Raw genomic sequence first — 26,365 nt, forward strand, 5'->3', positions numbered from 1 at the left:
ACCTTGAAGACACGGTTCAAAATCATTGATATTGTCAAATGAAAACATGCACGCTTTTTACACACTTAAAATTTCCAATTCATACCTAAAACTAATTTTAAGAAATTAGCTCTGTATCATTTTTTAGTAAACACCCTTTATAGTAGATAACACATTGTTTAATCGTTTATATAACTGGTATATTGAAATGGATGAGCTTTAGTTAATGGCAACCTCAACCTTCAAAGAGATGATCCTGACCTACAAAAAAGCGAAACTTTAAATTGAAAAATTGGCCAACCCCTGATAATATGAAATATCAAGATCAAATAATGCATTTTTTTCGTGGGCTAACTGTAACCACTCTTGGACTTCTTAATTTTCTTCAGATAAATTTAATCCTTCGCTCAAAATTTTGAACCTAAATCTTTTAAAAACTAATGGCAAATGCGAAGTAAGAACATATCTCGCTTCTTAGGCCTGAGGGTTGGAGAAAATGTTTGGCAATCTTACGTTGCAACTGAAGGTTGATAAGAGAACTGCACTAATAATCATCTAATTTTACCAACTTTTAAAAAACATTGTGATTGAAAAAAGCTTTTTATATCGACATCACCCTTTTACTTGGAGCAACTGTTTGTCCTCCGCTCTTTCACCTCCAACTAAAACAAAAGCACCTCCATCCGTCTTTTTCCCTCCCGTTCTTCGGAGGAATGGATTCAGTGGGTACTTGTTCTCTGGAGGTAGAGGTCGGTAACGGTTAATCATTATCCATGTTTAAATTGATTTTTTTCGAAGAAAAAATGTAAACAAAGAAATTTACCGGTTAATATTTCGGAAAATGATTAAAAAATCATTTTACGAATAATTTTGAGAGCTTTATCTATTGAATAAAAGTTAACCATCCCCGACCTCTATCTGGAGGGCAGGACAAACTTCCCCTCGGGTGGGCAAGATAGCAAAGGGGCGGATGCTAGAGGACAAACCTTAACTTTGATGGGCAAGATGGCAAAAGTTGAAACTGATAGTTTCACTAAAGAGGGAGAGAGGCTAGACATCGAACCTTTCTTACCGAAGGAGGGCCAAGGACGAAAAGGCTGAGCAGAATAATGACGAATTGCAAACCTTTTTTCAGAAGAGACGTTAGAGGGCATCCAGTTTGGCTATGCGTGCAAGAGATATGTTTCTACGGATACAGAACGTGGTCAATCGTCTTTTAACCGAAACACGGCCAACAAACCTACTCCGTGTATTATGAAGTATTCATATTTGCTGGTAAGATAAAATGATAGACGTTTGCACGTATAAAACCTTTCTATTCAAACTATTCAAAGATGAAATACGATTATCACAATTTTATGAATCGTGTTATTTCCAAAAAAATTCTCCGAAAACAAAATTTACTACCAAAATTTAACACCGCCTTTTATTACATTTCTTAATTGGAAAATACGTGGAATAAGTTTTATTTGAGAAGCTCGTCACATTTCCACATCAGTAATTTAGCCACTCAGTCAAAAAAGACCTATTCCATCCTTCAACAATGGCTGCTGGAAGAGACTCGGAATAAAAGTGCTTGGCTCGAATCAGGTATCGCTCACTAGCTCATCAACTGAGTAATTTACCAATAAGTTAGAGTAATTGAAGATCGTATATAAGTACGTTTACCTAATGATTTAACAAGTAAGCAATATCAAGCACCGCAAAATATCTACAAGAGCTGACACGTCGTAGAAAATGGACATTAAATAAGAAACAGTAGAGAGTGTCCATAGAGAAACAAATGTACCCAAAAACAGTTAAGTATTAAATGAGTTATAATTAAAAAGTCCTAAAATATTCCTCGGCACTAAACAATGCTTTCCTCTACTGTTGCAGTCACCCCAAAGTATAACCACATTGTCCATGGGTGCCTCTAAGGGTGGCGGGTAATAATAAAACATAATAATCAGTTAGGCTAATATACCCAAGGCATCACCTTAAGCCCAAGTCATCTAACGACTTACAATGCGTAGGAGGGTGGTGACAAACCCTTCATTCCACGCAACCCATCAGCCCCCTACATTAACTACTTTAGATAGTGTCTGTCAATATATTCCTAAAAATATTCCTTTAAGAGTAATTTAACAATTTTTAAAAGCAAACCCAAGCTACCGTTTCCACAAAACGTTTTATTTTAAAAATATAAATAAAGAGTTGTTGAAAAAACTTAGCTTAATTGTCAAGCGTTGGTGATATTTTTATTAAAATTTCTGAGTAAAATTATTATTAGTGCGTAAAAACACCACGTTCTATCACGCTAAAGCACATTGTAATTTATGGCTTTCGCACTAATATTTAATATTTAAAAAAAAATAGTCGAAATTTGCTTTAATTCAAACGAAATAATATAATGGTTACAATCCAAAACATGAAATAATTATATCTGTTACAATTGAAAACGTGAAATTTTAACACTAAAGTGGCAATTCAAAATTGTAAATTTTCCATTTCTTTGCTTAACCAGGGCATTTAGTGTAGCGCAAAGCGTTAACATATGTCGAAACAGACATCCAAGTTCTTTACGAATGTTGTTTAACCAAGTATTGCAGACGTATTTGCGGAACAGACCACACTTCATAATAATTTGAGGTTTTCACACTTATTTGCAATTAGCGCTACTGCTTTCCTCCGCAATCAGAACGCTTTAACCTAAAATGCCGATTTCACCAAATGTTTTCCAATGTTGTGCGAGTAGAGTAAAACATGGAATACAATAAACAAATAATAGCCAAAAGTGTACTCTACATGTCTTGAAGTAAGTGAATAACATAAAGATAAATACAGCTCACACGATTAATATATATTTACGAAAAGCAGGAGACCACTAAGAACACAACTTTTAAAAGTGGCCGTTTTAAAGTCGCAATAAATGTCATACACTCCGCATGGTTTCCTTTTCACATTTTACATCTGCGAATTATTTTCCTGCAGCGTAGTAAGAAAACAAATTTTATTAAAGAGAGAGCACAAACGCAATAATTTATTTTTCAGGGTTGTTCAATAACCCAATAATTAGTGTTGTTAATTTTCCGGAAAAATAAAATGCGGCAAAAGTTCCGGAAAATTTTCCGCAAATCGGAAAAAAAAATTGATTATCGATATAAAATGTCTAATATCAGTAAACATACTACAAAACATTAATAGTGTTACATTGTTAATCAGTTTAAACTAGTTTAGATGTTTAATTTTACTTTCAGATTCGAAAAAATAAGGCAAAAAAGCCGCTTTATTTAAATTTGCAAACAATATTAGACAGAGGTAATTTTCAACCTATGAGGAACAAATTCTACATTGGGTTGATTTGCCGCTTTCGGTTTAAGTTTCAGATCTATTACCACATTGAGAACTAGAGAATTAACCCTTATTATTAAGCACTATAGGAGTGGAGCTAAGGAAATTTAGATCTACGTTGCGTGGCTCGATAGGGGTGCAACAATAAAGGTTTATGCCTATTAGCGCGGTTCTCAAAAGTGCAGTTCCCAATAGCGCGGTTTCCTAATACGCTATTGGGAACTGCGCAAATGGGAACCGCGCTTTTGGGACACTGCGCTTTTGGGAAACCGCGCTATTGGGAACTGCGCAAATGGGAACCGCGCTTTTGGGACACTGCGCTTTTGGGAAACCGCGCTATTGGGAACTGCGCAAATGGGAACCGCGCTTTTGGGACACTGCGCTTTTGGGAAACCGCGCTATTGGGAACTGCGCAAATGGGAACCGCGCTTTTGGGACACTGCGCTTTTGGGAAACCGCGCTGTTGGGAACTGCGCAAATGGGAACCGCGCCTTTGGGGAACTGCGCTTTTGGGAAACCACGCTATTGGGAACTGCGCAAACGGGAACCGCTCCTTTGGGGCACTGCGCTTTTGGTAAACCACGCTATTGGGAACTGCGCAAATGGGAACCGCGCCTTTGGGGCACTGCGCTTTTGGGAAACCGCGCTATTGGGAACTGCGCAAATGGGAACCGCGCCTTTGGGGCACTGCGCTTTTGAGAACCGCGCTAGTGGGCATAAACCAAATAAAACATAAGCACGCTTTGTGTGAGGTTTCATGGAGGTGCGAGTGGACCCTAAATAACTACACGTCCAGGAGCCTCAAATAGTTTAAACGTGACCCTGAATTAGGGAGTTATTTGATAATCTACGAAGATTTGATCAGAAGCGTGGAAATACGTCGTAAGATTCTGTTAAGTGTCCTCCAAACGTGGCAGGTCAACCCGCGAGACTTTGGTCGGAAGCGAGCTAGCTTGGATATCATATCATTTTCGTATCATTTTAGATGTTACCGTGTAAACTTGGTACTTCATATATGACCCGCGCAAGCTTGATTTTTAGCGTGCAAACGTGGTCAGCTCCGGGTATGTATAGTATAAATGATATAATCTAAGCTATTATATGCACTCTCGAAGTGTGACCAGATAGTTGCTAACTTCTTATAATAATTAAATTTATAGTAGCGTTAGACTTTGCTGTGCGAATAAAATTATTTGTGAGTCGAAAGAGTGCTTTTCTCAACGAAAGAGATATCCAAAAAGCAGAAAAAATTTCATACGAAGTTTTCGTAAGTTTCGATACCAGAGTGATTGAGAAAAATCATATTCATTCGAACGGAAACCGAACATGAGGGCGAATAATTTAATCGAATATTTATGGGAGAAAATTTTATGAAGCAAACTGTTGAAATAAATTCAAATTGGCTTTAAATCAATGCGCTAGAAAAGCTCTACCCTACACTCTCAATGTATTTTGTACTTCAAGGTTGACACTAACAAGGAGACTACCCGAGGTGTTTATCTCCAATTTTGTTCAATCTCGGGTGGTAAGTATACCTTCATGTAACTTGAAAATCCCTAAAAGGGTAGACAAGAATGGGCTTTCGTTTTGCCATGGCAACCAAAAATGTTTTTCACAACTTAAAAACTGAGTACTCGTATTTACCCAATATATGTATATTTACTCATATTTAACAAAATTGACGTATATTGGTCCAAATGTACCAGATTTAGCCATGATCTGAATTATGTATCTAATTGATGAACCTTTTTTAATTTTTTGAAAAATATTGTTAGGGGGGGGGGGGGACCCTTAAAATCTTCGATTTTCCCATGTTAATTTTCATAGAGAAAATCAGTTTTCAAGTTGTGAAAAACATTTTTGGTTGCCATGGCAAAATGAAAGCCCATTCTTGTCCACCCTTTTAGGGATTTTCAAGTTACATGAACGTCTACTTACCACCCGAGTTTGAACCAAATCGGAGATAACCACCTCGGGTAGTCTCCTTGTAAGTTAACACTTTGCCTGTGAGTAGGTTGATGAACATGTTCATTAAGAAAATTTAGAAAAGAATCAACAAAATCTAAGTAAGTTACCTGAAACAAATGAAAATGGAGAGTTTTCTCTTTTTTTTTGCCAACCTCCAATTTCCTCCTGTACAAAGACCAATTTAAAAGGATATAATTAAATGAAAGTTTCCAAACATTACTTTTATACGTAGAAAAGAAAACAATATTGAAAGGAAACGAACGTTCAGGCGCTAAGACATTGAAACATCTGACTACAGGTCGATTCCGAATACATGAAGTTTTCTAAGTGGGGCATTGTTTAAACCATTCTCTTGGAAAACATTTAGTTATCTCTAGAACAAGGCCTGCCAGAGAGGTGCGCAGAGCCGGACAAATTACCGGGGTGCGGTGTAAAATGACCAACAAGCGTGCTCTTTTTGGGGCCCGGATACCATAAGGGTCCATCGCTCGTCACAGGCCCGTAGCCAGAAAAATTAAATTAAGGGGCAGTAGCTTTTTGTGAGGGGGCAAATTTTTTCAGTTACCTAATTTCGAAAATAAACATAAATGGCGCCGTGAAATGTTTTGGGTGTTCAACAAAAAGAAACCGTTGCTTCCTGAAGCAGACCATTCTACAACTTGTGTTTTATTAAGAAATAGTTACCTATAAATAACGATCTAAACCTTAGACAAAGACAAGTGATCCAAAAGGAAATTTCTACGAATAGAAGTTTAATAAACTACACTCTTAAAAACGTTGGGATAAATAATTTGGCTATTTCATTTTTAACTACTTTTTGAGTCAAAAATAATCCAAATGTAGTAAAAAATCTTGAAACGCGAAATTTGGGTTAAACAAAATTAGGTTGTTTTTAAGATAATTTAATAGCAACCCAAAATTGGGTCATACTATCAAATTTAAAGTTCACACGCGCCAAAGACGATATGAGCATCGAAAATGTGTCCATTGAATTTGTAGTCTTTGTAAAATTTTTAATTTAATTTACTATTTATAATTTAATTTACTATTTATAATTTAATTTACTATTTATAATTTAATTTACTATTTATAATTTAATTTACTATTTATAATTTAATTTACTATTTATAATTTAATTTACTATTTATAATTTAATTTACTATTTATAATTTAATTTACTATTTATAATTTAATTTACTATTTATAATTTAATTTACTATTTATAATTTAATTTACTATTTATAATTTAATTTACTATTTATAATTTAATTTACTATTTATAATTTAATTTACTATTTATAATTTAATTTACTATTTATAATTTAATTTACTATTTATAATTTAATTTACTATTTATAATTTAATTTACTATTTATAATTTAATTTACTATTTATAATTTAATTTACTATTTATAATTTAATTTACTATTTATAATTTAATTTACTATTTATAATTTCATTTACTATTTATAATTTCATTTACTATTTATAATTTCATTTACTATTTATAATTTCATTTACTATTTATAATTTCATTTACTATTTATAATTTCATTTACTATTTATAATTTCATTTACTATTTATAATTTCATTTACTATTTATAATTTCATTTACTATTTATAATTTCATTTACTATTTATAATTTCATTTACTATTTATAATTTCATTTACTATTTATAATTTCATTTACTATTTATAATTTAATTTACTATTTATAATTTAATTTACTATTTATAATTTAATTTACTATTTATAATTTAATTTACTATTTATAATTTAATTTACTATTTATAATTTAATTTACTATTTATAATTAAATTTACTATTTATAATTTAATTTACTATTTATAATTTAATTTACTATTTATAATTTAATTTACTATTTATAATTTAATTTACTATTTATAATTTAATTTACTATTTATAATTTAATTTACTATTTATAATTTAATTTACTATTTATAATTTAATTTACTATTTATAATTTCATTTACTATTTATAATTTCATTTACTATTTATAATTTCATTTACTATTTATAATTTCATTTACTATTTATAATTTCATTTACTATTTATAATTTCATTTACTATTTATAATTTCATTTACTATTTATAATTTCATTTACTATTTATAATTTCATTTACTATTTATAATTTCATTTACTATTTATAATTTCATTTACTATTTATAATTTAATTTACTATTTATAATTTAATTTACCATTTATAATTTAATTTACTATTTATAATTTAATTTACTATTTATAATTAAATTTACTATTTATAATTTCATTTACTATTTATAATTTAATTTACTATTTATAATTTAATTTACTATTTATAATTTAATTTACCATTTATAATTTAATTTACTATTTATAATTTAATTTACCATTTATAATTAAATTTACTATTTATAATTTAATTTACTATTTATAATTAAATTTACTATTTATAATTTAATTTACTATTTATAATTTAATTTACTATTTATAATTTAATTTACTATTTATAATTTAATTTACCATTTATAATTTAATTTACCATTTATAATTTAATTTACTATTTATAATTTAATTTACTATTTATAATTTAATTTACTATTTATAATTTCATTTACTATTTATAATTTCATTTACTATTTATAATTTCATTTACTATTTATAATTTCATTTACTATTTATAATTTCATTTACTATTTATAATTTAATTTACCATTTATAATTTAATTTACTATTTATAATTTAATTTACTATTTATAATTAAATTTACTATTTATAATTTAATTTACTATTTATAATTTAATTTACTATTTATAATTTAATTTACTATTTATAATTTAATTTACTATTTATAATTTAATTTACTATTTATAATTTCATTTACTATTTATAATTTCATTTACTATTTATAATTTCATTTACTATTTATAATTTCATTTACTATTTATAATTTCATTTACTATTTATAATTTCATTTACTATTTATAATTTCATTTACTATTTATAATTTCATTTACTATTTATAATTTCATTTACTATTTATAATTTCATTTACTATTTATAATTTCATTTACTATTTATAATTTCATTTACTATTTATAATTTCATTTACTATTTATAATTTAATTTACTATATATAATTTAATTTACTATTTATAATTTAATTTACTATTTATAATTTAATTTACTATTTATAATTTAATTTACTATTTATAATTTAATTTACCATTTATAATTTAATTTACTATTTATAATTTAATTTACCATTTATAATTAAATTTACTATTTATAATTTAATTTACTATTTATAATTAAATTTACTATTTATAATTTAATTTACTATTTATAATTTAATTTACTATTTATAATTTAATTTACTATTTATAATTTAATTTACCATTTATAATTTAATTTACCATTTATAATTTAATTTACTATTTATAATTTAATTTACTATTTATAATTTAATTTACTATTTATAATTTAATTTACTATTTATAATTTAATTTACTATTTATAATTTAATTTACTATTTATAATTTAATTTACTATTTATAATTTAATTTACTATTTATAATTTCATTTACTATTTATAATTTCATTTACTATTTATAATTTCATTTACTATTTATAATTTCATTTACTATTTATAATTTCATTTACTATTTGTAATTTAATTTACTATTTATAATTTAATTTACTATTTATAATTTAATTTACTATTTATAATTTAATTTACTATTTATAATTTAATTTACTATTTATAATTTAATTTACCATTTATAATTTAATTTACTATTTATAATTTAATTTACTATTTATAATTAAATTTACTATTTATAATTTAATTTACTATTTATAATTTAATTTATTATTTATAATTTAATTTACTATTTATAATTTAATTTACTATTTATAATTTAATTTACTATTTATAATTTCATTTACTATTTATAATTTCATTTACTATTTATAATTTCATTTACTATTTATAATTTCATTTACTATTTATAATTTCATTTACTATTTATAATTTCATTTACTATTTATAATTTCATTTACTATTTATAATTTCATTTACTATTTATAATTTAATTTACTATATATAATTTAATTTACTATTTATAATTTAATTTACTATTTATAATTTAATTTACTATTTATAATTTAATTTACTATTTATAATTTAATTTACCATTTATAATTTAATTTACTATTTATAATTTAATTTACCATTTATAATTAAATTTACTATTTATAATTTAATTTACTATTTATAATTAAATTTACTATTTATAATTTAATTTACTATTTATAATTTAATTTACTATTTATAATTTAATTTACTATTTATAATTTAATTTACCATTTATAATTTAATTTACTATTTATAATTTAATTTACTATTTATATTTTAATTTACTATTTTTAATTTAATTTACTATTTATAATTTTTCATTTACTATTTATAATTTAATTACAAAAATTTCCAAAACAAACATTTGAATTTGTAGATCTTAGAAGAATTGAGAAATAACCGGTTTAAGATAATGTTGTTATCAAATGGTAAGTGAAAGACAAATCATTCTAAAAAACAGATACACCTACTCTAAAACCTAAAAGTAAAGGTAGTATACAGAAGTAAGGAAATGATAGAAATTTAAGGAGGTTCTAACGTTTCACAATCTTAGTTTTTAGTTAAAATTAAGTCATATTTAGTAAAATTAATTTGTAGGTTACTGTGTCTATGCTACAATTCGATTATAAATATTTTTATCTACCAACTACCGGTGGAAATTCCATTTCTCAGAAATATACAAATAATAGTTTCCTATTAAAATCTTATTAAAAATGTCGTTATTTTTAAGGCAATATCGCCTACTTGAGCAATTTGAAACTCACAAGGAGAGTACCCGAGGTGTTTATTGCCGGTTTTATTCAAAGTCGGGCGTAATGTAGACCTATATGAGATTTGAAATTTCCCAAAAGGAGACGTTGCACTACCCATTCGATTTACCATGGCAACCGAAAATGTTTTTGAGCCTTTAAAACAAAAAAATCTCCATTTAAAACAGCGTGGGATTTTCTCGGTTTCACACCTTCGAAAATTAAAAAAAAAATAAATAACGAAATGGGTAATTTGGACAACATTTAGGTAAATTTCATCAAATATGTGTAAATTGGAACATTTTTGCGGTAAAATTAGGAAACAAATCTTATTTTTGTTTTAAGTGGTCAAAAACATTTTCGGTTGCCATGGCAAATGGAATGGGTAGTGCAACGTCTCCTTTTGGTAAATTTCATATCTCATATAGGTGTACATTACGCCCGACTTTGAATAAAATCGGCAATAAACAACTCGGGTTTATGAGTTCTTAAGCTTGAGAAAATACCACGTTTAAACGCTCAAAGAAGCTTTAAAATATCCTTTTTAGCTTCAAATATGGAAAATTGACTAAAACACTGGAACAGAAGATTGAAATGAACTTACGAAAACATCGTTATATAGCTGTCCACCTTGGTTTTCGTTTTCAAAAGAATCCTTCGATTGCGACATTAATCCTTTATAATAAAAAATGGAAAGAAATCTTTCTATAATAATGATATGAAATAACAGGTGAAATTGGCCAGAAAGCGAACCCTTGACCTTTGGGTGACTACCCATGACGGGAGAGAACGGGTCTAGGGGTCGAATATTTGTTACGACCCGACTGGTTTAAATTATTTCAGCAGGTTACTTAAATCCCATTATTGACCTTGCCGTACCAATTCGAAGTCAACTGCATTAAAAACCAGTCCTTGATATCATTTAGTGAAAATAAATAAAGATATTTTTAAAAAGGCATATAGTTCCTCTCTTACTACCAGGTCGATGGAATTGACCGATAAACGGTAACCCTAACAAGGAGACGACCCGAGGTGTAACACACCGATTTGGTTCAAACTCAGGGGTTTGGTAGACCTTCATGTAACTTGATAAACCCCAAAGGGAAATGTCTCCATAGACAACCGTTTTGCCATGGCAACCAAAAATGTTTTTGACAACACAAAATGGAAATTTTCCCATAGAAAATAACATGGGTAATTGACCAATATTAAGGGTACCCTCTATAAAAATTTTAATTTTTGAAAATGCTAAAAATAGAAAATATAAATAAGAAAATAATGAAAAAGTTCGAAATTGATTAAATCTTTACTGGGGTACCCTTACATTTGGTCAGATTCCCATGTTATATTCAATGGGAAAATTTTCATTTTGTGTTGTCAAAAACATTTTTCATTGCCATGGCAAAACGGTTGTCTATGGAGACATTTCCCTTTAGGGTGTTTCACGTTACATGAAGGTCTAGCAAACCCCTGAGTTTGAACCAAATCGGTGCGTTACACCTCGGGTCATCTCCTTGTAAGTTCATGGCTATGTTTCCTTCATAATAAGCACCGAATTGATAATAATAATCAGTTAGGCCTATACCCAAAGGCACCGCCTCAGGCCTAAGTCATCACGCGACTTTTAAAGCCATTAATTCAGGTGGCCGGGTTACAATGCGTAGGAGGGTGGTAGCAAGCTCTTCATGATACGCGAGCCAACTACACTAACTATTACCGTTAACCTCAACAAGTGTTTATGGAAAGGGAAACCGAGGAACGCCTTTAACCAGTGGGGAGGGAACTTGCATTCTCAACGCAGAAGAAGTAATTTCGAGTTTTCACCCACTGCCACATGGTAGGATCGAACCCGGCTCCTTTTGCTGCGAGGCAAAAGTGCTAACCATTCAGCCACCCAAAAAACACATGATTTATTTCCTGCACGGTACCGATGATCCACAAATAAGACCATCGAAATTTTTGCTTGTGTTATTTTAGCTGTTTATTCATTCCTGATTAGAAAATATTTGTGGTCCGAGTTTCGCACATGTATTTTATTCCGAAGGACTATTGGAACAGTCATTTCTTAAAAATTCGTTTAGGGTTTGGCTTTTTATCGCCCCCTTTTTATTCATGTATTTTGTCGACGATAATTGGGTTTCTGGGTCCAGGCACTTGGAAAGCTCTACACCACACGACGAATTTATTTTGTAATCGAAGGTTGACTAGCTCACAAACACAAGATGAACACTTCGCCAGTGACCAGTTAGATCAAACTGTCCACTTAAAATATGTATAATAGAATCTAAAATATCTTAATTTGTTACTTGGTTTTTCGGGAAAAATATTTGGAAATCCACTTCTCATCTGCAAAGAGATAGATTACCGAAAAGTTTATCAGAAAACGGTTTCTAAACATTTCGAAAGTAATATTAATAATAATTATAAACAACTAGGCTAATACCCAAGGCATCACCTAAGGCCCAAACCATCTGGCAACTTTTAAAACCATTAATTCAGGAGGCTGGGATACGTCTTTCTAAATATTTCCGATATTTCTTAAATATTTCCGATATTTCTTAATTATTTACGATTATTTCTCTAGATTTCCAATATTTCTTGCGATTCCTCGAGATTTCCAATATTTCTTTGGATTTCCCGATTTTCAGAAATATCGACATTTTTTCAGTTTATTTCACTAGATTTCCAACATGTGTTTTAATTTCTCGAGATTTCAAATATTTCTTTGGATTTCTATAGTTTTCTAATATCTCTTTGGATTTCTATAGTTTTCTAATATTTCTTTGGATTTCTATAGTTTTCTAATATTTCTTTGGATTTCTATAGTTTTCTAATATCTCTTTGGATTTCTATAGTTTTCTAATATTTCTTTGGATTTCTATAGTTTTCTAATATTTCTTTGGATTTCTATAGTTTTCTAATATCTCTTTGGATTTCTATAGTTTTCTAATATTTCTTTGGATTTCTATAGTTTTCTAATATTTCTTTCGATTTCTATAGTTTTCTAATATCTCTTTGGATTTCTATAGTTTTCTAATATTTCTTTGGATTTCTATGGTTTTCTAATATTTCTTTGGATTTCTATAGGTTTCTAATATTTCTTTGGATTTCTATAGTTTTCTAATATCTCTTTGGATTTCTATAGTTTTCTAATATTTCTTTGGATTTCTATAGTTTTCTAATATCTCTTTGGATTTCTATAGTTTTCTAATATTTCTTTGGATTTCTATAGTTTTCTAATATTTCTTTGGATTTCTATAGTTTTCTAATATCTCTTTGGATTTCTATAGTTTTCTAATATTTCTTTGGATTTCTATAGTTTTCTAATATTTCTTTCGATTTCTATAGTTTTCTAATATCTCTTTGGATTTCTATAGTTTTCTAATATTTCTTTGGATTTCTATGGTTTTCTAATATTTCTTTGGATTTCTATAGGTTTCTAATATTTCTTTGGATTTCTATAGTTTTCTAATATCTCTTTGGATTTCTATAGTTTTCTAATATTTCTTTGGATTTCTATAGTTTTCTAATATCTCTTTGGATTTCTATAGTTTTCTAATATTTCTTTGGATTTCTATAGTTTTCTAATATTTCTTTGGATTTCTATAGTTTTCTAATATCTCTTTGGATTGCTATAGTTTTCTAATATTTCTTTGGATTTCTATAGTTTTCTAATATCTCTTTGGATTTCTATAGTTTTCTAATATTTCTTTGGATTTCTATAGTTTTCTAATATCTCTTTGGATTTCTATAGTTTTCTAATATTTCTTTGGATTTCTATAGTTTTCTAATATCTCTTTGAATTTCTATAGTTTTCTAATATTTCTTTGGATTTCTATAGTTTTCTAATATTTCTTTGGATTTCTATAGGTTTCTAATATCTCTTTGGATTTCTATAGTTTTCTAATATCTCTTTGGATTTCTATAGTTTTCTAATATTTCTTTGGATTTCTATAGTTTTCTAATATTTCTTTGGATTTCTATAGTTTTCTAATATCTCTTTGGATTTCTATAGTTTTCTAATATTTCTTTGGATTTCTATAGTTTTCTAATATCTCTTTGGATTTCTATAGGTTTCTAATATTTCTTATGAATTTCCTGATTTCCAGAAATATCAAAAATATTTCTGTTTATTTCTCTAGATTTCCAATATTTCTTTGAATTTCTCGATATTTCTAATATTTCTCCTGTATTTATAGATTTCCGGAAATAATAATTTCGATTTATCACTATTTGTATACCAGATTTCTTAAATGACTAACCACCCGGGCAAGCCCTTCATGCCAATTCATTAAGGAGAAACCGAATAAATTTTATTGTATTTTGCATATAGAAAATAACACTATTGACCCTAGAGTGACCTTTCTAAGCACTGGGTGAAAGATCAGTTTTAATACAGTGAAAAGACCTAGGGTTGTATAGTACATTATTGTTTTTATAGAAAACACTAGACGGAAAACTGGACTGAGAAATTTCCGAATCTGAGGTAAGTAAAATGACCAACAATATACTTAGATTTTAGCGAGTATTTTAGTGAAGAGTGCTCGCCGTGAGAAGTAACAGAACAAGTTTATGTTCGGAATTACGAAAATCTCGGAGTATGTTTTCGATAGATAACTTTTGAAAATAATTGTATAATTTTGAGATTACGTATTTTTTTCACAGAGAAAACCATTGAGTTGAGAATATTAATCTAGAGGTCCAATCAAAACGTAGGATTTCAGTATTTGGTGAAACAAGTTTAAAAAAAAAGAATACTGCCGTCGGCTCCCAAATGACGAGAAAATTTTATCATTCTACCCGTGGCGCCGTCTATCTCTCAATGGTTCGTTCAACTAAGACGCGTTTTCCGGCAAAAATATTTTTTTTCCAAAAATAATGGATGGCGCCACGGGTCAAATGATAACATTTTCTCGTCATTTTAGAGGAGACATCACATTCGTAATTTTCAAAAACTTTTTTCGCGGGGAGCAGAATTGATTGGATCTCTAGATTAATATTCCCAACTCAATGGAGAAAACAGCAGAACATACTTGAAAACGTACAAGTTAAGTAGAGTTAGAGTTACATAATCAGAAAATGTTAAAACTAAATGTATATTTTATGTTTCGGTATTTTACAAATAAGTGTTGTAAAATCACCGGTAAATACAGGTTTAAACTCTGTAAAGTAAACTGAATTACACAGATGGCAGGCTTTCCTTCTAATGGTTAAATATACCACAAAATCACTATTGTGTTGTTTTAGCGCATCGTCATAATACAACGATAAAAATTTGTAACCGATCAAAGGAAAAAGGTTGAAAATTTTGGCTTCCCATAAAGACGATTAAGAAATAAAATTTTATTGTGAAAATAACGACCACCAGATCCACCCAGAAATGAAGTACAACCAGGTGTCTAATAACATTATTCTACATGAGGTTGTTTAAAACATCTCGAATGAATGTCCTGTGAGTCAGGTCACCTTTTTTCAGATTTCTACAAATTAAGGCCTGATCCTTACTTGGACAGCTTCACAATTTCACTAACTGGCTGAATTAGCCTTGCATAATAAATAACTAGTTCTTCGTCCGAATGAAATTTGGATATTGGTTGCTAATAATTAATTGTGTTACTGACCTTTAAGTCAAACCGACAATAAAAACCAATAAACTGAAGAAACAGTCTTCAAAGCAACGAGTTTTAATTATCTTGTTAGAACGGGAAATGTTTGGTCCTTATGCTGCTTTGCAGCTGAAGGAACCATCAATTTTATAAATTATTGTTTCAATAAGTTTTTTAATCTTTGAAGATTGAACCATAAGAACAGATGAACATTTGAAACATCTTTTCACAAAGGTATTTTTGGTAGCACCAACTTTCTTTACACTATATCATAATTTAGTGAAAATTCCATCATTTTAAATCAAACCAAATTTATAAATTACTTTGGTAAGCTATATTATTTTGTAATCTATTGAGTCTGTTCTTCAATTTTCTTTCGTATCATTTGTATCTGCCATTACATCTACCGGTTGAAAATGCATTCTAATCTCTCATAGTTATAAAATTTATTTATTTTTTTATAAAAACATATTGAAAATTTCGTAAAATTGGAGAACATATAGGCCTACCTTTCGAAACAAATGGCCTGCTTGTACAATTAAAACACAATGCACAATTAGTTCTTTGGATCATGGAAACACCGCGTGTAGTAGATCCAAGTAGCTTTGAAATACCCCGGGTTCCTGCTTTCAAGCTATGATGCTAAATTTATTTGACCAAGACTCCGGAAGATAAATATGAAATTCACTTACCGAATTGTCTGGAAAGGGCAATGGCAACTGGCCCATGAATGGTTTTGCGAGTGAAAAAATATCCATCGATGGTAAGGGAGAACCTTTTTGATGAAAATGAAAAACTAAATGTTGCGTTTATTTGTCGTAATCATGTACCCGCTAATAAATATTCAGAGTGCCCTATATGTGAGCAGTCCATCGCAACTTATAGTGAAATTCTTCAGCAATGATTGCATGGCAGTCGCTATTCAGCAGACATCTTTTACGCCCGGGCTTCCGACTTCCGTTGAATTCCAACGTTCAGATATTTATATCAAAAGTCAAAATTTTAGCCAGAGATTCCAACAGTAGACTGGTTTCGCCCTTTTTGGGCTCTTCAGTTCTGTGTAGGAACTCTGGCTTTACTCGGAAATCTGCCGATATCAGTAAATAAGAGCTGCTGAATAGCAGACTAAACTACGAAATATTTCAAATAACCAGTAAACCGTTATACAGAGTGTAATAATTAAGCAAACCATAATATACATTGTGTACTACGACATATTTTATGTTATGAAACCGCAATAATGGTACTCTTTGGGTCAGATATTATTATATCGACGTTATCTTTAAACATATCAAAAGTCTATGGTGGAATCTCTGGCCTAAATTTTGACTTTTGATATAATTATTTTACGTTGGAATTCAACGGAAGCCCGAGCGTAAAAGATGAATGCTGAATAGCGACCGCCAAGCAATAATACGTGAAAATTTCACTATAAGCTGCAATGGACCGCTCACATATAGGGCACTCTGAATGTTTATTAGTTTTACTGATATCGGCAGATTTCCGAGTAAAGCCAGAGTTCCTACACAGAACTGAAGAGCCCAAAAAGGGCGAAACCAGTCTACTGTTGGAATCTCTGGCTAAAATTTTGACTTTTGATATGTACCCGCTAATTATAAGAATGATATGAAAATACAGAACGTGATTAAAATGTGATACGAGATCGAATGAATAATGCAAATTTTAAAAACAAAGTGCGCTGACATCCACCACGACATTATAATAATAGTAATAATAATAATAATAATAATCAGCTAGGCTAATACCCAAAGCACCACCTTAAGGCGATGAACAGAGAACTGTATCGTAGACCTGGGTTTCTCAAAAACGGTATATGGCATCTGGAACACTAGCTTTTATTATTCATAATCATAATATGAGCTACTTTGTGTAAATATGTGGCTGATCAATTTATTTACATTTAAAAAGTTCCTAAAATTGTCTATTTCGGTTTAAAACCATTTATAGGAAAATAGTTATACAATAGCAATAAGGGTACTGAAATAAAACCCCGTTAGATAAGAAAGGGGATTGCGAATAAGCTATAATTATTCAAAATCTTAGTTGCCTTAGCATTTAAAAAAATATTTGAACAATTCTTAACCCATTGTGATATTACTGGATGAAATCTAAACAGGAAATCGTATGCAATGATACATCTACGTAATTAAGATCTTTAAAAAGGCCTTCGCTAATTCATAAAGCACTCATGATCCTTAAAGAGGAACGGTCAAGCTTTAACCAGTGAGATAGCCCTATAGCCCATTAAAAACTAAAATGTATGGCGAAAACCGCACCAAAAAAAATTGAGTGGTTAATTTTAAATAAAATAAAGAAATTTCGGGAAATCGAAAAGCGCGCGTCCGCCGCGACACCTGGTGAGAAGTCGGTGAGACAGAAAAACAACGTAAAAGCGCGCGCTGCTGAAGACGTGAAAAATTTGTTTTGCACGCGCGGCGCGTTCCAGTTATACGAGACTTAAGCCTAAATTGCGCGATTTTAAAAGTTAGTATAGTTCGCGAATCGCTCATACCAAAAGCGACATATTTTAGCGGGCGCAAAGGTAGAGTTGACAGACTTTTGGGTCTTATGTCACTTTTGCTCATACGGGGTTAGGGGCGCTGGCGGCAGCCCCTAAGATGGCGGCGAAAATTCAAACCCAAACACCTGGCGTTATTTTTCGTTTCAACTTTTTGGGCCAAAAGCTAGTTTTTCAAGACAAAAAAAGGTACGTGTTAGTATATTGAACGTCTTGTTAATCTTTTGATACGGAAATAAGGCCATATTTGGAAAAGCTTGGCCGTTCCCCTTTAAGGTCACGATTATTAATAAATTATGAGATCAGAAATTAAACTGATCAACCATGAACGAAATTGTATCAACATTATAAATTGCTAAAATGTTACCAAATCATGATTGAAATATTTCAATGTCTGAACCTTAAAAAGACATTGCCAAGGATGTCATTTGGGTGGGGCAAGGAGGAGCATCCCCCCCCCCCGTTGAATTTTTAAAGGCTAAAAAAGTGCACGAATTTTTCTAATACCAACACAGAATCGGATGAAGTACATTGAATATTTTGTGGAAATGTTCTGCCTATTATCCGGGACATTACTAACAATTATGCTATCCCTATTTCGATTACAAATCCTAAAAATATTAAATTTGACTTGTTTTTGCCCTTTCCGAAACTCAAGTTCTGCCCCCTTCTGAAAAATCCTGAAATTACTTCTTCTATGGGAAATTTAAAGATATTGTTTAGGCTGGTCAAAGGACTAAAATTGTCCATTGCCAATTTCCCCTAGCTCCTATAGTTTGTCCAGTATCAGTGGTCAAAGTTCGACCAAACATTGTTTAGTCAAAGTTGAAACTGTTGAATGAAAAGAGACTTAAAACGGTTTTAAAATTCACAATTTATTTATTTACAAAATCCTACGTAGGATTTTTTAAATAAATAAATTGTGAATTTTAAATCCGTTTTAAGTCTCATTTCATTTAGTTTTTCACAATGTGCTTATCTTCACTTCTAGTCAAAGTTGGTTAAAAAAATAACGTTATATTGGTTCGCGTTGTAGTCTTGTGCGTCGAGGGTTCAGATAGACTGACGTATTAATAATTTTCCATATTTGAATTCCAAACTACGTTACTTATTTTTCATTCATTTTTACTTATTAGTCGGTGAAATTTCGTACGTGGAATTATGTGTAAATAATCAGCTAGGATAATACCCAAGGCACCACCTTCGGCCTAAGTCATCCAACGACTTTTAATACCTTTAATTCAGGTGGTCGGGTTACAATGCGAAGGAGGCTGGTGGCAAGCCATTCACGCCACGCGAGCCAACCGCCCCTACATTAACTATTACCGTTAACCTCAACAAGTTTTTATAAGAAATGGTTTAAAGAAAGTTTAATAAGTAAAAAATAATAAATTAATCGAAATAAGTGTGCTAAATGGACCCCGTTTCGGAAAACCACAGATTTCCATTTATCATTATTTATATTTATTTATTTTTATATTTATAAAAGGAGTGGCTAATATTAAACCCCTATTTTAGGGTGAATTATGTATTAACGGTTTTATTTTCTTTGAACGCTAATTATCAAAATTACTTTACCTTCAGCGTATTGCAATCCAATCACGAATACGACCGAAATCACTGCCAGAATAAAATTCGACTTTTCTGAAATTCCCATTCTGTTCCACTGTTTGCTAGATTGAACTGTATTTGAACATAAATATTCAGATAACAATAACATTAAAATACTGCATCAATTAAGTGGAAACATCCTTACCTAGGATCAATTGGCTTCGAAACTTCTTACAACGGTTGGAGGTGATGTCTGATCAGAGTTTCCTACTTTTGTACTCTAGGGATAGAAATTCCACAATTGCCAATAATTCATATTTGATGACTGCCGATGTCCACGTAGATATTAAAATACACTCGGTTTTTCCCGGGACAATTCGCGCCTTTGTGTGAAGGCCGTAATTTTAAAATATACGGTTGAAATCTGTCAAAAAAAGTTTATGAACTATTCTTTTAGTTGGCTTTTCTTAATTTGTACTAATTTATATTTGACCTACATTCAAAAAATGGGTAAAAACCTTGACTGGACTTTCTTAATATGAAGCTCAGTTTCCCCGTGACTTTTGAATCTAGTTTAAAATTTAAAACGGAATTTCTAAATCAGTTATTTGGGCTTATGAGAGTTAGTAGATTTCATTATACATGCACGGCCAGTTTTAAATACAATCCGTTGAATGGTTAATATGAACGACACGAATGAAGGGAAAGTTTACACGTTAATTGTAGTTGTCAGGCTAATGTGATCTTTAAGTACCACAGATAGAGTTAAAATCAATGGTGCTTGATACACTTGTGACGGTCGTCCAAAGTTTTTAAATCGTACACAAATCACAGTTATTTTTCAATGTCAGTTTTTTTCCATATCGGATAGTAAATTGTTCAACATCAGCTATATAAATGTTTTATGTTAATGAAGATTTTACTTGAAAAATAAATGTTCACTAGCAAATTGAAGTTTTAAAATGGGAGGGTAGGCTTCACTGCATTTCTTGGCTTGATGTCATTTGCGGGCAGATTTTTATATTGGTTGCTACTAGAGCGAGCCGAGAGAGACAATTTTAAGAGGGAAACCAGAGAGAAAATAGTAGGAGAAAAATTTCTCAAGCCTAATATCGGAAGCCTAGCTTGTGGATTTTCCAAAATCATTTTCTCTCTTATGCTGAACACTAATACGACATCGGAATCGAAATTCTACCTTCAATAAAATCATATAATTGTATTACGTATAAGAAATTTAATTATCAGTAAACAGAAATCAATACCTTATTTCCAAAACAAACGATAATGTAATAAGCTTTCGAAAGATGTTGGTTTTCGCTGTTTTCCGATGCACTGATAAAGTTAATGAGCGCGCGCGTTTTTATTTTTGAAGGGAGCACGCAAAATCACGCGAGCCACACAAATATTATCAGCGCGTGCCCAAAGAATCAACACATAATTTTAGGCACGTATTTAATCCTAAAAAAAAACTTGAACGGTAGGAAAATTTTCGGCAAATTTATTGACATATAAATATTATGAAGTTAATATTCATAACTAAATATTTGTTTTAAGTGCCATAACATATATATTTTTGAATTCTGTACATACAAATCTATCTTATAATGTTCCCTAAGTTAATATTCATAACGAAATATTTGTTTTAAGTGCCATAACATATATATTTTTGAATTCTGTACATACAAATCTATCTTATAATGTTCCCTAAGTTAATATTCATAACTAAATATTTGTTTTAAGTGCCATAACATATATATTTTTGAATTCTGTACATACAAATCTATCTTATAATGTTCCCTAAGTTAATATTCATAACTAAATATTTGTTTTAAGTGCCATAACATATATACATGTATTTTTGAATTCTGTACATACAAATCTATCTTATAATGTTCCCTAAGTTAATATTCATAACTAAATATTTGTTTTAAGTGCCATAACATATATATTTTTGAATTCTGTACATACAAATCTATCTTATAATGTTCCCTAAGTTAATATTCATAACTAAATATTTGTTTTAAGTGCCATAACATATATATTTTTGAATTCTGTACATACAAATCTATCTTATAATGTTCCCTAAGTTAATATTCATAACTAAATATTTGTTTTAAGTGCCATAACATATATACATGTATTTTTGAATTCTGTACATACAAATCTATCTTATAATGTTCCCTAAGTTAATATTCATAACTAAATATTTGTTTTAAGTGCCATAACATATATATTTTTGAATTCTGTACATACAAATCTATCTTATAATGTTCCCTAAGTTAATATTCATAACTAAATATTTGTTTTAAGTGCCATAACATATATATTTTTGAATTCTGTACATACAAATCTATCTTATAATGTTCCCTAAAACCCTAAATTCGAAATTTGTCGAAGCTGGCATTATCTCTTAAGGTTTTAATTACAGCTTAACAGCAACTGCAATGGGGTTCTTTAGCAGAAACAAAAACGTTCCTGTGCACTATAGCATTATTGCCCGTAAAAATGATATAAATGAAACAGGATAATGAATAACTCACTTCATATTTAAGAAATATTTTGTATTTTAATGGAAGAACTACGTTAAATGCATGAGGTCAATTAAATAATATTTTCTAAAGCAATTTCTAAACACAGGCACGCAGCCCACGTTTTTGCATTTAAATAAGGCTGACAATATTGCATATGATAATTTAAATAGAAAATTTAATATTTTGTTTATACTCGGTTTAAAAAAACCTTTTTACCAATTTTGACCAAAATAACGATAAGTTCCATTTCTATTCTAAGAAATGGAAAGGTTTAGTGTAAAGATTTGAGCTAGAAATCGTACTGAGAGTTAAATTGCTATTTTACTTACGAATATTGTGCAAGGTTTAAAAAATGGTGTCATACTGGTGGTAGGTGTGCTATTTTGGTTACCAGATGTTTTACGGTTACGGAAACGGTCTAATAGTTGAATGTATATATATAGTTTGCGAGGCCGTGAATCGGGTTTTCTAAATCGTTTTAAAACGTCTCCAAAGTGTCACGTGTGAACGCGGCTTTCGTGCTTTTCACACACGTGTTTTACCCAGTAGTCGAGGGTAAGAATAAACAGTAAACCTATCGGTTTACTTTAATTAGATAACTTAGGTAAATAGATCAAAATTTAATTATAGTTCGAATTTCTTACGATAGATGGCGCTGAAGTACTCCACAAAATCACGTGATTACCATCTTCTCAACCCCCCTGGACTTCAAAGTTTCACCTATTGTGTCGAAAGACGAGAGTTTTAGAGAACCAATGATTTTATTTGTCTCAGGGGAAAGGAGAAAAGCTAAACATGGTCTCTACATAGTGAGTCTCCCAAACTACAGATAAATTCATTATTAGTTACACTTTAACACTTCTGTAATAAAATACAATGAAACAAATCGATTGAAGTTATTCTGCTTCGAAATTTAATTTCAGCTTTTATCATTATGTAGTATTTTTTTAATATTGACAATACATAATGCAGTCTAAGTTTTATTAAATAAAACTATGGTATTATACTCTAGACGTGCGCATATTTAATTCCAATAGTTACTTTCATCGGGTTTGAAGAAATGTAAATTAATATTTGAATTGAATTAAAGAAAGCGAAAACGTGGAAAGGCAAGTCAGTTTATTTCATCTTAAAACACAGAAATGAAGAATAATTGCAAGAAAAAATATTTTTTTAAATCATTCCGGCTTTCGAAAAGGGTTATAACCGTATTAGTGCAGCCTTTAATCCCCATTTAAATCCCAGGGGGAAACCGAATTACTCGGAGAAAAACCCCCGTGCCACAACGAAGAAAATTTCGTATGGGCATATTTGAGCAAAGTTGATAACAACACTGAATTTATAGTCTAATTCTTAGTATTGTTTTTAAAACTTCCCCAAGATGTTAAACCGTGACAAATGTAAATTGAACTAAAAATATCCTATACAAAAAATATTTAAAATTGCAATTTTTAGAAAGAACACAACTTGAGAAAAGCTTCAATGTGGAAAGAATTGCCGTGCTGGATTTAAATGAATTTAATTTCATTATTCAAAGATTGTTCCACCTGTAGGGCAGGCGGCGCATGTGCAAGTACTAGACGCGTCACAAACGCATGGCGCTGGTGTAGGCACGGATCCTTGCGTACACATTTCTGCACACGGTTGCGTAACAGGAACACAAGCTGTAGGAAATTAAAGGAACTGATTTTTTTTAAACAACTCTATCGCATTGTAATCGAATTAGGCAGTTTCTTAGCCGTTAAAACAAAACCACGTGGTTTTGAAAAATTTGTTATATTTCGATTCTACACCCTAATTTACGTATATAACATTAAAACATTAATAGGTTGCAATTGAATTTCTTATTTTAAATCGAGAAAATATTTAAACGTATCTTTGATATTCACAACGCATTTCGCGCAAAAGCACGTATCTTGCTTATTTTCAGCTCTTAATTCACTACATGACACAAAACCACGTATCTCTAAAAATTACCCTTTAGCAAAATATTTTTAAATTAAAATCCTCAGTAATCAATATTGAAACGAAATTATTTAACTATAAAATTAACTAGCGTGTAAAAACCTAACACGCGATTTCACAAGTCCTTGCAAAATTAAAAATCCATTTTTGTCAAAAAGGCCACCGAAATTATACTTCGTTTTGTTTTAACGGCGACGGTTTATTTAACAGGCCACTAATGAGCATTAGGGCTGGCAAAGTGTTTTAAATTCGCCAAAAAACACTCAATGACCTAGTTTCAAAAATGTTGTAATACGTCACTCGAGATTTTTAATATGTTGAAGCTTTCAATCTATCACTGCTGGAGCGGGAGTATTTCAAAATTATCTATGTACTATTGTAACGGAGTTATCAGTGTTTAATGATAATTAACCTCACGTAAAAATTCAATTCAAATTCTAAATTCCTAAACAAAACATTTCTGAAAAATTACCTGACTAAATTTTAAGACTCTATCTCATATTCTACTAAATTCTAGACTCCAAGATCTATTTATTCTGAGTTTAGCGTATTCATTTTATCCTCGAAGACCTATTAGTCCGAGTATTTTTAAGCTTTTTTCCTCTTTTTAATTATATAATTTTCTACTTCTTCGCGTAATTTTTCTGCATTATAGACCAAAGATAGTTTTTATTAACCTTGAGTAATGAAGCTTGACCTGCCCTACTTGGGTTGTACAATTTAATTTTTTGTAAAATAGTTGTTTGAACATTTAATTTTTAACCATTTAATCGTGCCTTTATAACCACATTAAATCAATTGCTGGTTCCCCTCTGATCGTAACAATTTCCCGAATTAAGAATTGAATTCAGAATAGGCCTACGCTCGGCTTGCTTAGATTAACAATGATAATAATATTAGGGTTTTTAGAAACAAAAGTATGTTACGTTCTCCAACAGATTTTGCTGTGGTAATCATGCCGAGAATGACGATGAAAACGCAGAATGCAAATTTGGAAGACATTTTGAATTGATCTGAAATTTTAATAGAGTACAAATTAAATGCTAACGTAACGCAAAGAATGTAAGTGGAATATAAAACCACACAGCCCTAAGTTTAAATTCAAAAGTGTGTAGACTATTAAGGGGTTGGGTAAAATTGTCGTTACCAGTTTAAATGCCAAATTAAAACACCGAAAATGTGTATACTCTTTAGAATGGTTATTGGTATTATCTAAAGAAACGCTTTAAATGAATCTCCATATAAAAATATTTTAAAATAGTCTAGGTATTAACTATATAATTACATTAAATGTATTACTATAAACATATATAGTGTAGTTTATGTATTATCTATAGAAACCTTTTAAACCTTTTTCTATAGAAATTCTTACATATCAACTCAGGTAATGTTTAGAAAAACCATAAAATGTGTTGCAAAAAATGGCTCAAAAAGAGCTAAGAATATATTATCTATCGACATTTTTAAATATTTTCAATTGAATTTTCTATAATATTTTTGAAAGACTACAATTGACCATAAAATAACTTTAGAATTGTAAAGATTTTTTTTAAATTGTAATAAACGCTTAGTTTTATTTCTGTAGACCATGATTTGATTTTAATCCAATTAGCAGATAAAACGTTTTCAAAAAGTAGAAAATAAACATTACTTTTCCAAGTAATTTGATGTAGTAAAAAAGACTTATACTTACCAGATAGTATTTACGGGAAATATCGTCAGTGTGGAAATGAGTTTTAGAGTAACGTTCTGTTATGGTTAGTCGCCTTTTATCTAGCAGAAATGTACGAGTAGAATCGACACAGTTGGTCGTTGTTGAAGTTGTCAATAGGGGAATATTTGTAGTAGCATGTGGAAAATGACGACCAATTTCGAGTTTCCCATTTGCCACGAACCGAATTGGAAGAAGTTGGTAGTGGTGTAGCTCGTAACAGCTTTGAACAAACGTTGTTGGCTTGCTCTGCCAACTCGGTTTTCAAATATGGAATCTATAGATGACAT

General features: G+C 29.9%; 1 protein-coding gene and 1 long non-coding RNA gene across 2 annotated transcripts; both read right to left on the bottom strand.

Annotated features, from left to right (window-relative positions):
• Positions 1–2,334: 2,334 nt before the first annotated feature.
• Positions 2,335–20,184, bottom strand: LOC149958546 (uncharacterized). The gene is made up of 7 exons (XM_090165913.1): positions 20,074–20,184; positions 19,896–20,000; positions 16,471–16,553; positions 12,479–12,518; positions 10,777–10,847; positions 5,388–5,445; positions 2,335–2,946 (listed from the first exon to the last, which is right to left on the bottom strand). Exons 2-7 carry the CDS (start codon positions 19,972–19,974, stop codon positions 2,939–2,941), a joined length of 339 nt encoding a protein of 112 aa, XP_090022039.1. The 5' UTR covers positions 19,975–20,000; positions 20,074–20,184; the 3' UTR covers positions 2,335–2,938.
• Positions 20,185–23,503: 3,319 nt separating this feature from the next.
• Positions 23,504–26,102, bottom strand: LOC149958547 (uncharacterized). Its single transcript, XR_016478301.1, has 3 exons — positions 26,058–26,102; positions 25,291–25,377; positions 23,504–24,063 (listed from the first exon to the last, which is right to left on the bottom strand). It is a non-coding gene; the product is annotated as an uncharacterized LOC149958547 (long non-coding RNA).
• Between the last annotated feature and the right edge of the window lie 263 nt (positions 26,103–26,365).

The sequence above is a fragment of the Leiobunum rupestre genome, chromosome 2 (assembly GCF_980474605.1).
Source record: "Leiobunum rupestre chromosome 2, qqLeiRupe1.1.hap1, whole genome shotgun sequence".
NCBI classification, from domain to species: Eukaryota; Metazoa; Arthropoda; class Arachnida; order Opiliones; family Sclerosomatidae; genus Leiobunum; species Leiobunum rupestre.